General features: G+C 45.1%; 1 protein-coding gene across 1 annotated transcript in view; it reads right to left on the reverse strand.

Annotated features, from left to right (window-relative positions):
* Positions 1-1,068: 1,068 nt before the first annotated feature.
* The window catches only part of ric1 (RIC1 homolog, RAB6A GEF complex partner 1), a 55,809-nt gene continuing 42,960 nt past the window's right edge, over positions 1,069-13,917 (reverse strand). The window contains 17 exon segments of the mRNA XM_071522335.1: positions 1,069-4,350; positions 4,685-4,873; positions 5,027-5,204; positions 5,398-5,610; positions 5,893-6,173; positions 6,908-7,044; positions 7,326-7,484; positions 7,760-8,071; positions 8,173-8,580; positions 9,374-9,490; positions 9,601-9,739; positions 11,225-11,385; positions 11,583-11,672; positions 12,577-12,687; positions 13,428-13,466; positions 13,625-13,653; positions 13,656-13,845. Of these exon segments, the coding sequence (XP_071378436.1) occupies positions 4,035-4,350; positions 4,685-4,873; positions 5,027-5,204; positions 5,398-5,610; positions 5,893-6,173; positions 6,908-7,044; positions 7,326-7,484; positions 7,760-8,071; positions 8,173-8,580; positions 9,374-9,490; positions 9,601-9,739; positions 11,225-11,385; positions 11,583-11,672; positions 12,577-12,687; positions 13,428-13,466; positions 13,625-13,653; positions 13,656-13,845 (3,069 nt within the window). The 3' untranslated portion in view covers positions 1,069-4,034.

Consider the following 13,917-nt stretch of genomic DNA (forward strand, 5'->3'; position numbering starts at 1 on the left):
GAGGAGGAGGAGGAGGAGGGGGAGGAAGAGGGCGAAGCTTGCTGTTAACGCTGTGAAGTAGCTCATGTAATGCTGTTGGTGCACTCTCACTGTTTTAAAAGGCTTTTGTGTCGAGCGATTTTACCCTGCTGCTAGAGGACTCAGCTTAGAGAAACAAACTCTACTTTAAAGTTACTTTGGCGTATTGATATTAACTCGATTCAGACTGACAGATCGACCAAGCACTGCGCAGTATGTCGTTTGTGTTCAACTTGATGCAAACTCGCACTTGGAATTAGCTTTATCCATGGTTCTATCATCACATTTAACGTTTTGGTCATGAAATTAAAAAAAATAATTAAATAATCCACACCTACTTGCATATCAGCTTGACAAGTACACTGTTAAAGTGAATTATATTTTGGGATACAAATGTCTACAAAAATACAAAAATGTCTTAATGCCTGTTGTTGAACGAGTATCTCATTTTTTTTTCTTTATTCTTTGTTTTTTAATCCGTTTAGGATGTTGTTCTCTTGTTACCTGAACTGTGTCTTTGTCTAAAACATCTTCAACTTTCACCCATGCCTTTTTCTATAACTCTTATGTTTCAGTGTTTGTCCTGGAAGTTGAATTTAAGTTTTTATAAAACAAGACAGATCATTCTATTCTTCAAAAAGTATTTTTCTTTTCCGTTTGATTTTTTTGACACTTTAAAATAACTTAACTATAATTTAACAATTATAGACTATTTTTCCTTTGAACTGCTGAGTTCTGCTTTTTATTGCGTATTTATCTGTTAGTTGGAATGAAGTGATTGACATGACTGTTGGGATTATTGGAATTAATTTGGTAATCTGTTGCTCTAACAGGGTATCCATCTCCTATTGAATGGATGGGATGATTTTACATTATGCAAAAAGCTTGAATTAAATTAGCACTTGTACAGCAATAAAAGTGCTTACTACATTAATGTTGTTGGTTGTGTTATCCTCCATTATTCTTTATGCAAAAAAAATGCAAATTTTCACACAATTTCTGGTTTAATGAAGAATCAGCTGTACTCAATGAAGCAAAACCAGCCAGCACTGTTTTTAAAAATAATTTATTGGTCTTTATGTACAAGAAAAAAAAATGAAGTAGAAAACCAAACATGAGTAGAAAAGGTAATTGTACAAGAGAGTATCTTTACACTGCATTGAGGATGTCCGCCTTCCCTGACCCAGAAGTAATGTTTGTTCTGAGTGAGGAAACAGGCAATACTTTAAACTTTAAACTGTACACAGGAGGGAAGGAGCGCTCTCCGCCTCTGAGACCAGAGGCCCTCTGAGTGAAAGTACCGCTCCTGAGGAGAAACACCCAGCAAGCTGCTCCTCGTCCACACAGACGGAAACCTAAAAACTCTGCAATATTCATTTCCGTAGGAAATTGTCTTGTATGATGTCAATATTTGTTTTGAGCATCAATTGTTGTGTTTGTGATGAGGGGGTCGGAGGGCGAGGTTATGTTCTACCTCTGCATAACGACTCGAGCGCTCGGTCTGAGCGACCAGTTAAAACAGAAGGCCTCTGAACGAAAGTCTTTGGTTCACCAAGTTACCGATTCAAGTGAAGTAAACCTTACAGCAGAGCAGCCTAGTGTAGTAGTAGGCTTGTTGACGTGGAGACGGGCAGGAAACCAACGCCTACTGGAACTAGGGTGCAACATGATCAATTAAGTCACGACCGTACATGAGCGACAGCAACGCTGTGCCGTGTAGTCATTTTGCCCTTTTCATAACTAATGAGTGTTCTAACAATACAGTCGATCTATAACATAGGATTCATATGAGAATCAAAATTTAAACTGAACCAATAGATACCACACCCAACACATGTACGCACCAACAAGAGAGCAAAAATTAAGCTAAAAATATAATTTGGTCTATCATGAAAAGTGACAGGAAATAGATGGGGGGGAAAAGGAAAAGTGAAAAATCGAGCAAGATAAAACAAAACAAAAAATAAAGCTGAGTAACATTTCAATACATTGCACAATATAATACTGACATATTTGTGATAAGCCTTTTTAGTGCTTTGTGGTAGAGAGCCAATATAGGACTTGATTAACTACAAGGGGAAAGTTTTTTTTTTTCCAACATAAAAACAAACTGAGCACACCTCAAGATATCAATTTAGCAATTATCACTCAGCTATAATACCAATAAATAATAGTAATAATGATGACTAATACAATAAAATCTCAATTCCATGTGAGCGTAGTCACCAAAACATACTAACATACTCAATACAATGTGGCATACACATTCAAGTTCCACACACAGACACACATCATGGAGAAATCCTTAGTCGTCATTGTCATCAGTCTCGAGCGATTCAATGTGTTGATATGCATGTTGCCGTACCCTCCGAGGGAAACGTAAGTCCTTATCATAAAACCAGGGACATTCTGGGTCACATTAAGTCTTCCGCACTCAACAGACAACAACAAAATCCACCTCATCCTCACTCTGAATAAAACGATACTGACTCACGCGTGCATCAAATGATATTCCTACTGCAAAGGGAGGAGTTATCTATTGAATAGGATGGCTTCAATAATACAAGATCAATGATTTCCCTCGCTGACTATGGAGAAAAACCCTTTGGATCTCCGGGACAGAGACCAACTGATAACCAGAAAACCCCCCAAGCATGTGTGTGTAAGAGTGTATGAGGTGGATAAAGCGTTTATAATATGATTTGGTTTTCCCGAAACCCCCTTTATTGCACTGAGACCATCTCGCCTCGACCGGCCAAGAATCCGGCCTTCGTCGGCACGGTTTCGGGTCTTGTGCTCACAACACGCCTCAGGAAGGCTAAATGCTCATCTCTCATCTGTTTCGCTTGCTGATTTAAAAGCAGACCACATGGAGAAGAGCAGCGGATGGCTGATACTGGCTCAGACTTCCCTCAGACACTTTGTGAAAAACCCCCGGACTTGTTGAACCCTTATCAGCTGCATGCAACACGCACAAACAGAGGTCCTGCTCAGTGGTCAGAAACTGGTCTATACTCGCTATAGTGGATTTTTCTTAGAAATCTTACGGTTATCGTTTCTCAAAATATTACATATAATTCATACCATGATCGGTTTTTAAGGGGGGACTCAAAGGGAACAAGGTATAATTGGTAGAAAAATAATAATAATGCTATCTGGTACATCATTACATTATCGGAAAAAGGTATCACAAAATATTTTAAAATCATATGAGGTATGAAAGTATGAAACACCTCTTGTGCACACAAACACAACCGCACACACAGGCTCAGACACACACTTCAGTGCATCTCGTAAATGGTTGATGACTAGAGCTTTGTTCTGCAATATGCTGAGCAGTTTAGCATGATGCCACGACCAGATACACCAAAAAGGTCTCGTTACTGAACTGATCCTTGCGCTGTTTGCACCAACCGGAGGATACAATAGAGCTTTTTGTCTGGACAGTGGAAAAAAAAAAGAAAAGAAAAATCTCAAGGTCTCCAGTTGCACTTGAATGAGCGCCAAGGAAAAGTTTCATACAAAACATCTGTCTTGGAATAAAAAGCTGGGTGCTTTCCTGCGCGAGTCCGCAGGTTCCAAACTCGCAAACTACAATCCGCCACGACCAAGAGTGGAAACGCTCATGGTGCAGACACAGGTAGGCTTCTCTCTAACGGCACATTTCGGTAAAACGACACCTGCTAGAAGAAGGAACTGTCGCACTGGTCCGTTTCCCCGGTTGTTTGTCCCAGTCGGGCGTCTGCCGCTCTGCTGTTGGTGGTTCAGAGTCCACAGTGGCTCCAGTCTACACAGGCCGCTAAAGGGGGAATCTGAAGAGCGGATAACACTGATTGAAGTAAGAACCCGCAGGAGAGGTACTTTCTGTGTACACACACACATACACTCACACACCCAAACACACACACACAAATACAGTCTATTTCCAGTCAGCCACTGCTGCTGCTGCGTCCTCCTCCCTTTCTCCTTTCCCTTGGGAATCCAAAGTTCACAGGTCAGATTGAGGGGCTCGAGGTTCAGGACAGGGTGCAGTCATAGGCCCCCTCCTCCTCCCCCTGCTCCTCTGTCTGCTCGGGAGGGCAGTCCTCAGAGGGGGGTCTGGAAAATCCTCCGGGCGGCTCTAGGGAGGGCAGGGCCAGGCCCAGTGGAGCTGTGACTCCTCTGCTGTCCTCCGCCCGGGGCGAGGTGGGACCCCCCAGCCCCTCGGGGCCGCCCAGCTTGGAGCTCTGGCTGGTGGGCTGGAAGGCCTCGGGCTGCACCTGCTCAGCCGCCGACTCCATCAGCTGCTGCAGCTGTGGCCGGATCAGGTTCAGGAAGGGTTTGTATCCCAGGCTGCGGAAAGAGGAGACACAGAGGAGAGGAAAAGGTTAGCGTGATGCTACTGGATATCAGTTCTTCACCACAATATCATTGTCCCATACTGAAATTGCCTAAACCTTTAAAAAGACTGAGAATGAGATGTTCCAGCACTTAAAATAAAAGAGTAAAATAAAAAAATTAAGCATATTCTGACCATAAAAACACAACATGAACAACATCTAGCTTTAACGGTTTCCAACACCTGCACCAACCCTAGTTATAACGACAAAGGTTAATGGATAGGAATGAACCAGAGACAGAGGGGAGGAATAAATACACATCTGCAGAGTGTGTGTGCTGAACCCACCAATCAGTGGAGGCCCACGAGTCAACAGCCAATAAGCCGCTGCGGACGCTCTGCACAGTCTCCGGGGGAACCTCGGGGCTGTCCAGAAAGCCGATCACCTGCTTGATGACGCTGGCCTCCCGCAGGATCAAACCGATCACCACGCACCACTCCAGACAGCCGGCCTCCATGAAGACATGGAGGAGGTACCTGAACGACACGGGGGCGCACAGTGAGCCTTAGTTTATCAAACACCGACTTCGGTTTCACATCGAAGCACACAATCATCCCCAACACTTATGATCTCCACAATGGTAAACGGATGTGGTCATTGTGTGCTGGACTTTGGTGTCGGCGACTCACCTGAGCTGCACCTGGGACTTGTGCGGGCCCTTGTTGGCGAGCTCCATGGAGATGTGCTCCAGCTCAGCCTGGCTCAGGCTCAGAGTGGAGGAGTTCTCGTCCACCATGGTCCAGTCGCCGTCCACCACCGAGCTCGTCTCCGTCAGGTCCGTGGCCGAGCCAATACTGTACTCCTCCACTGAGAGGAGAGGAAAGGAAAAGAAAGGTGAGGAAGATGAAGAAGAAGATACGATGTGTTATGAGGGAGGATATTGGAGGAAAAAAGCGAGTTCAGTTGAGTTCATGACAGAGATCAAAAGGTAGATGAAAGGGGCTGATAAACCTTTTGAGGTTAGTGGGTATGACAGAGAGAAGTATTCAGGTGTCACTACCTTTGTTGGTGAGCGGTGAGAGGAAAGCGTCGTGTGTCTGCGGTGTGTGGAGGTTGGAGTGAGTGGAGGTGGCAGAGTCCATGTCTTTGGCCCTCGGCCCCAGGCCGTCCAGCCAGGTGTGGTTCCTGGGAGCCGCCTGAGGGGGCGCTGTGTCCATGTCGCTGTTCAACAGGCTGTCGGCCGATTGGGACTTCAACAGCCGTGTGCTCAGCACTTGGAAGGACAGCAAAAGAAATCGTGATGTAATGAGATAAAGCCCTAGATTATGTAAAATACAAACACACTGAAATTATCGTGTTTGTCTTTTGCGATATCCCTTGAGTCAGTAATCAGCCTAACTTCACGTCCAAAGTGCCATGTTTTGAGACATACATTTGAAACAAACAAAAAGTCAAGAGAAGCATTTAAAAAACTGCTGTGAAAACAGACTCCTCAACCTTCAGTGCGTCAGTTTCCCAGAGCGCTCCTCTCCTCCCTGGATCCTGCGTCACTCACCTGTGCGACAGCGTCCGTTCCTCAGCGGTGAGCTGAGGCTGCCAACAGGAATGACAGGGAAGGGCCAGAGGAAGTCCTTGTGGAGCCTCTTCAGCGCCATAACGAAGTCCTCAACGCGGGCCACGCGGTTTCGCTCGCGGCACAGCCAGCCGATGAGCTCGAAGCCCAGCTGGGCAGAGAAGCAGCCCAGGTCCCGAAGGCGCACCTGCTCCAGGAGGTGGCGGGCGTGACGCCACAGCATCATGTCAATGTACATGTTCTCCGCACACTCCACGTCCCGACTGGAATGGACAGAGAGAGGAAGAGCGAGGGGAGAGAGAAAGAAAATGTGCTGTTATTTAAATGTAGCAGAGGAAATGTGGCACAGCATGACCTGCTGGCTGGGAGAGGGAGAGGAGAAGAGAGAGATATTATTTATGTATGACAGAGGAGTCGCATCACAGCCAGACCTCATGCAGAGGGAAAGAGAGGTTGAGCAATATATCATAATTAACCTCACAATATATCATTGTGAAATGAATTGAGATAATGACCATCAGGCCTGGGTTCATTGGCACTTGTACAAGAGAAAGTGGGAGGAAGAGTCATCACATCAGTTTAGTTCCTCTCAGTACAAGAGTTTAGTCGGTCTACTTTAGGCTTGTTTGCGTAGGTTCAGCACAGACAGCTGGTAAAAAAAACTGATATCAAATAAATCAGAACAGCTTTATCTTCACTTGAATGAGGCACTAATCCTTACAATAGAGCCTGTGTTATCAACTCAGACAGCGCAGCAGCAAAGTCTTCAGCTAAGGACATATTCAAAGTGAAGTGTGCAGGTCCAACACAGATGTGGAATATATATACAGCTTGTATATGTAACATGGAATATACAGTATATACTGTACATGCGAATACCCAGGAGCAGAAACACTTCTGCTGATCTGTTTAACAATATACCCACAAACTTATGATTTGCACAGATTTTCATACTCCTAGTACCTCAGTGTGTGTGTGCATATGTGTGTGTCCATACCCTTTAGCGGAGGGTCCACTGGGCATGCTGAAGGTCTTCTGCAGGTTGAACTTGCCCGTAGCGATGGCATCTGCTGACTGAGACAAGCTGATGCTGCGGTTTCTGAAGAACTCAAAACCTCCGGTTGAGCTGGGTTCCTGAGAACAGAGACAGAGTTAAACTAGGTTTGTGTTTATGCAACAGTCTAGCTCACGTACAGCTGACAAGTCACAACAAATTGCCAATCACATCAATAACCTGTTTCTGTGCGTCATCTGTAACCGTTGGTGGTTTCTGCTGAAGTGTGTTATTAAACTTTAGAGCATGTGTGTGCTTTACTGTACGTAAATCAGACTGTTATGTAACTTTTCCTTGACTGATGTCTGCTGCCAAAGTCAAAGAAAAGTGGCAAGGAAAGGAAAGACCTGAAGATCTTCACCTGAGTGGTGGGTGTTGGGGGCGGGGTCTCCATCTCCCCAGAGCCAATGGCCTTGAGGAATCGGATCATGTGCCGGCAGAGGTCCCACTTGCCCTGCTCCAGCGCCGTGTTGAAGAGCAGAGTGGCGTGCTGGCGGCTCACTGCTGGCACCTCCATGTTCTAGACAGGGAGGGGGGGAAGAAAGAAGAGAAGGAGACTGTCTTAGCATTTTGTAATATAATAACGTTCCATACAGCTTTCGTTTCTATAGATCATTATATCAAAAGAATTCTACTATATATGAACTAGACTGGGTTCCAGAGTAAGGCTATTTTTATATTTAGGTCCCAGGCTGAAAATGTTTGATAATCCCTGCAAAGCTTGCTGTAAACCTCACTGAATAGGTGCATGTAGAGTGTGACTGTGTCTGTCTGATCACAGCAACCAATCAGTACCTGCAGTATGATCAGATACGAGGCCGCTGTGTCCAGATCCTGAGCCATGAGACACTCCTCGAACAGATCCTTGGGGTTCCCCACGGCTGCAAACAGGTAGTTCCACAGGGCGTACTCCGTCTTCCTGGCACAGTGAACGATGGTCTGGAGGAAGAGGGGGAACTCGGTGATGAACTTGGCCACGGTGGGCAGCAGCGGGTCGGGAATGGGCTCCCGCGATGTGGCCTCTTCCTCCAGCACCACGTGCACCATCAGCTCCATGACGTGGGGGAAGTAAGGGAGGGAGGCGCAGGACTGGGCCAGCAGCAACGCCTGGGGGAGAGGCAGAACAAAGAAGAGGAAAGGACTGACTCAGTGTGTGTACGTTTATTATATTTCCTCTTTCTGCTGACGAGATCCGATCCTCCACTCACCTGTTCACCCAGGTTGCGGACCAGCAGCTGCCTCAGGATGTGGTGGAGGTAGATCTGGGAGGTCCTCTCCACGGTGCAGTAGGGGAACAGCGCCTCCAGTGGCTCGGAGGCTCCCTGCAGCCCGTCGTACAGCACCGTCTCGTTGGTGGCCCCCAGCACCAGGGCGTCCTCAAACAGCACAGCGAGCGGGTAGATGTTGATGTGGAAGGGCAGCATGATGCGTCTGGACAGGAAGGAGTGGGGCTTGCGATGGTCCCGCGGGAACAGGGGCAGCCAGACCTTCATGCCCGCCTCACCGCAGGATAACCACAGAGCCTCCAGCAGGTGGCGCTTCTTCCTGTTGGAGCGACAGGTGGTCCACACGTTCTCCACACACTGGGCCAGCACTACCGGAGGACAAAACGGTAGCTGGGGGAGAGAGAAAGACAGGGAGACGGAAGCATTAATAAAGACCTAGAACACCATTCAGTTTTTGTTCCATCTTTTATATTTCTTACCAACTGCAAATGAAAGTTTCTTGCTACTTAACATCCTGCTTCTCTGTTTAAGATTTGAGCGAGACTACTTATGACTGAAGATACGATGTATCAAGATGTATTAAGACTGAAGTTGCTAGCAGTGCATGTATCATTACTCACAAAACATCACATCAAGTGCTGATCTCTGGTTATCACTTAGCTATCACTGGCTTTCACATCAGCCAGTGGTGAGCTATGGATGAGCCAGTTCATCAGTTCATAGTTGTAAAATGTCATCAGGCCAACATCAGCCTATTGATATAACTATTTAAACTGACAGTCACCAACTATTTAACTCTGAATGCACCACTGGTTCAGTTCAGTAGGCCAACATTAGCAGCTAGTGATGTTAACATTCCTTATTTTTTAAACTGAGGAAGTACTGCACAACACAATGAGATTACTAGAAGCCACATTAAATCCTACTTATGTGGACTAAATAGAACTTATGAAATAGGTTTATTTATGGATTCTAAAATGAAATACGTCCTACAAAGTACTGCTAAACCAATGTTCAAGCCAGAGACAGGTGAGACTATAAAAAAAACGTGACAGAAGTGAAAAAAAAAAAAAAGATTTCTAACACTTGTAACATCTATTTGCTGACATGTAATTCCTGAATCAAGGTGAGATTGGTGGGAAAATGAAAAGCCTGTCATTCCAAGCGAGGTGTTTGGACTCACCAGCTTCTTGTGGTTGGCTGGTGTCTCCTTCTCTCGTACCTGCGGTCCTGAACGATCCCTCTGCAGCATGATCAGCTGGCCAGCCAGGTTCAACATGATGCTCTCTGCCATGCAGGCCTGAGAGGGACACACATGGACACACAATCCCACAGATAGTTTAATATCAATAAAGGGACACAAATTTCAGTCCTTGTGTGTGTGTGTGTCAGATTGTGTCCCTGCGTTACCTGCTGCGGGGCTTTGAATGTGATGCCAGTCTCGGTGCGCACAGAAGTGAGCGTGACAGACACGACGAGGGCGGGGTGAGGGATGTAACGAGACATGGACACTTCCTGGAGCAACTCCACACTGGCTGACGGGTTTGGACTGGAAAATCAAGTACAAGCACACTTATATAAGTGAGAGTTTGAAACAAAAGCAGAAGAAAGAAAGAAAAAATTGAGACAAGGAGTTGGAGAATTACTTTCTTTTTTTTTTTTTAAGATTTATTTTTGGCATTTTATGCTTTATTTGAGAGATATAGGAAGGTATGGGAGAGAGAGCGAGGGGAGGACATGCAGCAAAGGACCACGGGCCGGATTCGAACCCGGGTCGCTGCAGGAAGGACTGAGCCTTATGGTACGCGCCCTACTCGGTGAGCCACCGGGGCGCCCCAGGAGAATTACTTTCAATCTGAAATCTTTCAAAAAGCTGTTAGCATGAGAGCTGACAATATTTGACCGCGAAGAAGGAGAATCTCATTTACTTTGAACCTCTTAAGCAATACGCATTTGTGTTCACACTGTTCTGAAACATTGAAAATGAAATTACCAGAGGTAGTAGAGTCCTGAAATATTTTACCCAGGTAGGTGCACTGCAACTTGAGTTAAAGTTGAGTTAGAGTACTTGACTGGAATATCACTCAAGTAAAAGATTATGTCGCTACAAATATTCAAGCAAAAATCATTAAGATTTCTACCATGTTCCAAAGCTTTGAGGCTGTCTGAACACTGTTCATTACAAACGCACACTAGTCACGACTAGACGTAAAGCTGAGGCCCAACTCTGTCATGTGATGGGTATTAGGTCTATTTTCCTCAAAGCCTCTTTTCCCAAGGGAAAAGCTGCTGAGTAATACTACTGAAGGCTACTGCTGCCAAGGATTTCCCTGGTGCTCCTGAGTGTGTGAATGGGAGAAATTGTGCAAAAAAACAGTTTAAACACACAGTCGGCTCTAAGCAGTTAGCATGAGTGTGTGGTCATGCGACTGTGGTCTGTGTGCATGCACACACATGTATTACTATACTGAACTCAGATTTTGGATCTTTGAGGTGAAGAATTTTGGCCAATCCTCACTTTGAAAATTGGCCATCACAGGTTTGGAGGCTAGGTTTAGGTTTAAAGTTAAAGGCCATCAGGCATAGTGTCAGCAGAAGCAGTGAAAAACAAATAGTTCACAAGTAACAACTAACAAGGTGGACAAAAAGACAGCGGCAACGATGTGGTTGAAAATCAATATCACAATAATCATAAAGACTTTTTTTTTTATATCGAAATATATCACAATATGGCTCACGCATGCAAAACCGCATAAGTAATCAAATTAATGTTCATCCCATTGAAATTAATGGTTAGGTGTGATGCCAAACAAAACAGAAATAATATTCCTTAAAATGTTTCATATCTCATTTTCTTAAATAAAATTTGCTATTTATCATCAATTTAGACAGCAGAAATCTGTGTCACGATATTCCAAAATCCCCAAAATATGATTCCACTGAAAGACGATAAACGATAATATTGACTTATCGCCCAGCCCTAGCTGCAGGTGTGTGTGTGTGTGTGTGTGTGTGTGTGTAGAAGGCAGCCCACCCGTCGTTCCTCTTCTCTATGCTATAGAGGCAGATGGAGCAGTCGGCTCTGAACAGGATGACCATGTCTCTGAAGACGTTGAGCAGCAGCGTGTCCGAGTGCAGCTTGGTGACCGAGGCAAAAGCATTGTCCAGGTTGGACGACCGCAGGTACAGCCGCATCTGGAGGGAGGGAGGGAGGGAGAGGGAGAGGGAGAGAGAAAGAGAGAGAGAGAGAGAGAGAGAAAGGGAGAGGGAGGGAAATGTTACATAGAAATCGCACATTTAACTAATGCCTGAAAGAGAGAAAGAGAAAGGGAACGATGTGTAGCAATGATGAGGCAAATAGTATAAGTGCGTGTGACGTGTCACAGTCTCACCTCCTCTTGCTGGTCTATGAAATTGTAACAGGCCACGACCACAAAGTCATTCCACCAAGCCAGACCTCCTGTCACCGTCATGTTCTGCTCCTGCAGAGACGCAAACACACACACATTCACATAACGGTTACCCACTGGTGCACAAAAACACAGGGCACTGCGTAGAAACCGGTCACTGTATCTCATCCAAAAATGTTGGAACAATTTTGAAAACCTAACAACTCTCCTAAAATATAACAGCCACTTTGACCGTGAATTCTAGAAATACAGACTACAGCCCTCTCCGGACGGCATTAGCATTACCGGGGGAGGTCAGTAATTTGATTTTGCCCGCGCACATTGGCAATTTTAGTCACTCATCTGGATAGTAAAATATTTTACTGGAGGACCGTGGTAAGGCAGGAACCCGCCTGTGTGAATGTGCCAAATGTGGAAAAACTCTCTTTAAGTGGCTCTGTATCATTGTAACACCAGACGCAGCAGCTCCTGCACTCTTTTCCACTATTTTCTCTATTTTTCTTGCCACCAAACTGTGCTTTAATGCACTATCTCTTCCATTTGTTGATTATTTTATATTCCATTTGTGTGCTTATATTTAATTTGTCTTTTTCCCCTGCTGAATCCTATTACGTCAGCTGCTGCCACGATCAAATTTCCCCATGGGGTCAATAATCATCTAATCTGATCTAAAGAGTGATGCTGCTGTACTCTGCCACTGGCTGTATGACTCTTGTAATCCAGAAGCTGGGCGCGCAAATCAATAATTGGTTGAAGCACCAACATGTCGATCCGGATGGGATTTAAATTACTCCAGAACATCAGAATTAACTCAACATACAGTAGGTCATTTCAGCTGGAATTTTTACCTGGCTAGTCGGAGAAAATCACTAACAAAATACCACCAGACCTCCTCTAGTAATACTAATGCAGTGTGGAGAGGGCTTAAGTGTGTGTTTTACTTGATATTCAGCCTCCGTTCTGCAGCGTCACATACCTGAGTGATATTTCCAAACAGCTTCCATTTCCTGGTGTATAAGGAGTAGTGTGCAAAGCCCCGCCTCCCTGCTACTGCCATGCACTGGCCTGCTGTGTCTATGGCTGCAAACTGTCGACACACACGCACACGCGCACACACACACACACACACACACACACACACACACACACACACACACAACGATAAGGCAAACAGGATGATAATTTTATTAGTGTTGACATAAAATAAAGAGACACACACACACACACAAGAAAACACACACACACACACACAATAGCAAAACAAACAGGGTCAGTATTTGTAAAGTCCTCTTATAGTCATATTGACAAAGTCTATTGATTTTTTTTATTGATACACCGCTTGCACACCTGCTGTATGGACAATCCCGCTTATATACAAACACACTTGTGGTCACAGATAATAGGTTTACCTTGTAAACATGCAACATTTGCAACATTTACAGTCTGTGTGCACACACCGGCCCTGGGTGGAACGATAACTGCAAATAATGTGTTTGTTTTAAACATTGCAGTACCAGATGCCTGTGTTTCTGAGACATAAACAATATATTCAGGCCCAGAAATTTCAGAATAATCACAGGAAAGTATTTGACAGAAGGTTTTTTTTTTTCTCTTTTTTACAGTCTATGGACAGAACTTGAAAGTCAATTTAATACACGTTTATGTGATTGACAACTTTCCTGACACTTGATCTGATCTGATCTGCTGCGACACAGAAATCCCACCCATCTGGTACTCCAAGCAGGTTATATTAATTACTTTCAAATACCTTTTGACCAAGGTCTGACACACACACACACACACACACTCACACAAGCACACACTTACCCGTATAGGCCAGTTGCTCTCTAGGTATGTGCTGTGAATCTGGAGGAAAAGAAAAATGCCATGAGAAAACCATACAGTTCAGTATTATGTACTGTCACACAGTACATAATTAAGTTCATTCCCAAAAGGCAAACTACAGGCACAGAATTAATCAAACTGCCTGGTTGATGCTACCAGATTTGCTGCTGCGTCCTCACCTGGACCACGTGCCAGTGCTTGTGTCCAGTAAAGTGCTGAGTCCCTGAGAGAGAGAGGAGTTGGGGCTGGGGGGATGGTGCAGCGGGCTGCTGTCCCGTGGGTGGATGTGTGTGTGAGGGTGCGTGTTGTGTGTGTCGGAGGCGTTGTGGACCTGTGTGGGGTCACCACAGGTCAGGTAGAGGCGGTCTTCACCATGGAGTAGCACCTGCTCTTGGTTACTCTGCATAGAGGAGAGAGGCAAACACAGAATGAATGTTTAATACCTGGTGTGTGCTGGTATTTAGTGTGTGTG

Source organism: Centroberyx affinis, unplaced genomic scaffold, assembly GCF_046629955.1.
Source record: "Centroberyx affinis isolate AG114_WGS23_722 - 3 ecotype Tasmania unplaced genomic scaffold, CSIRO-AGI_Caff_v1 ptg000977l_1, whole genome shotgun sequence".
Taxonomy (NCBI): domain Eukaryota; kingdom Metazoa; phylum Chordata; class Actinopteri; order Beryciformes; family Berycidae; genus Centroberyx; species Centroberyx affinis.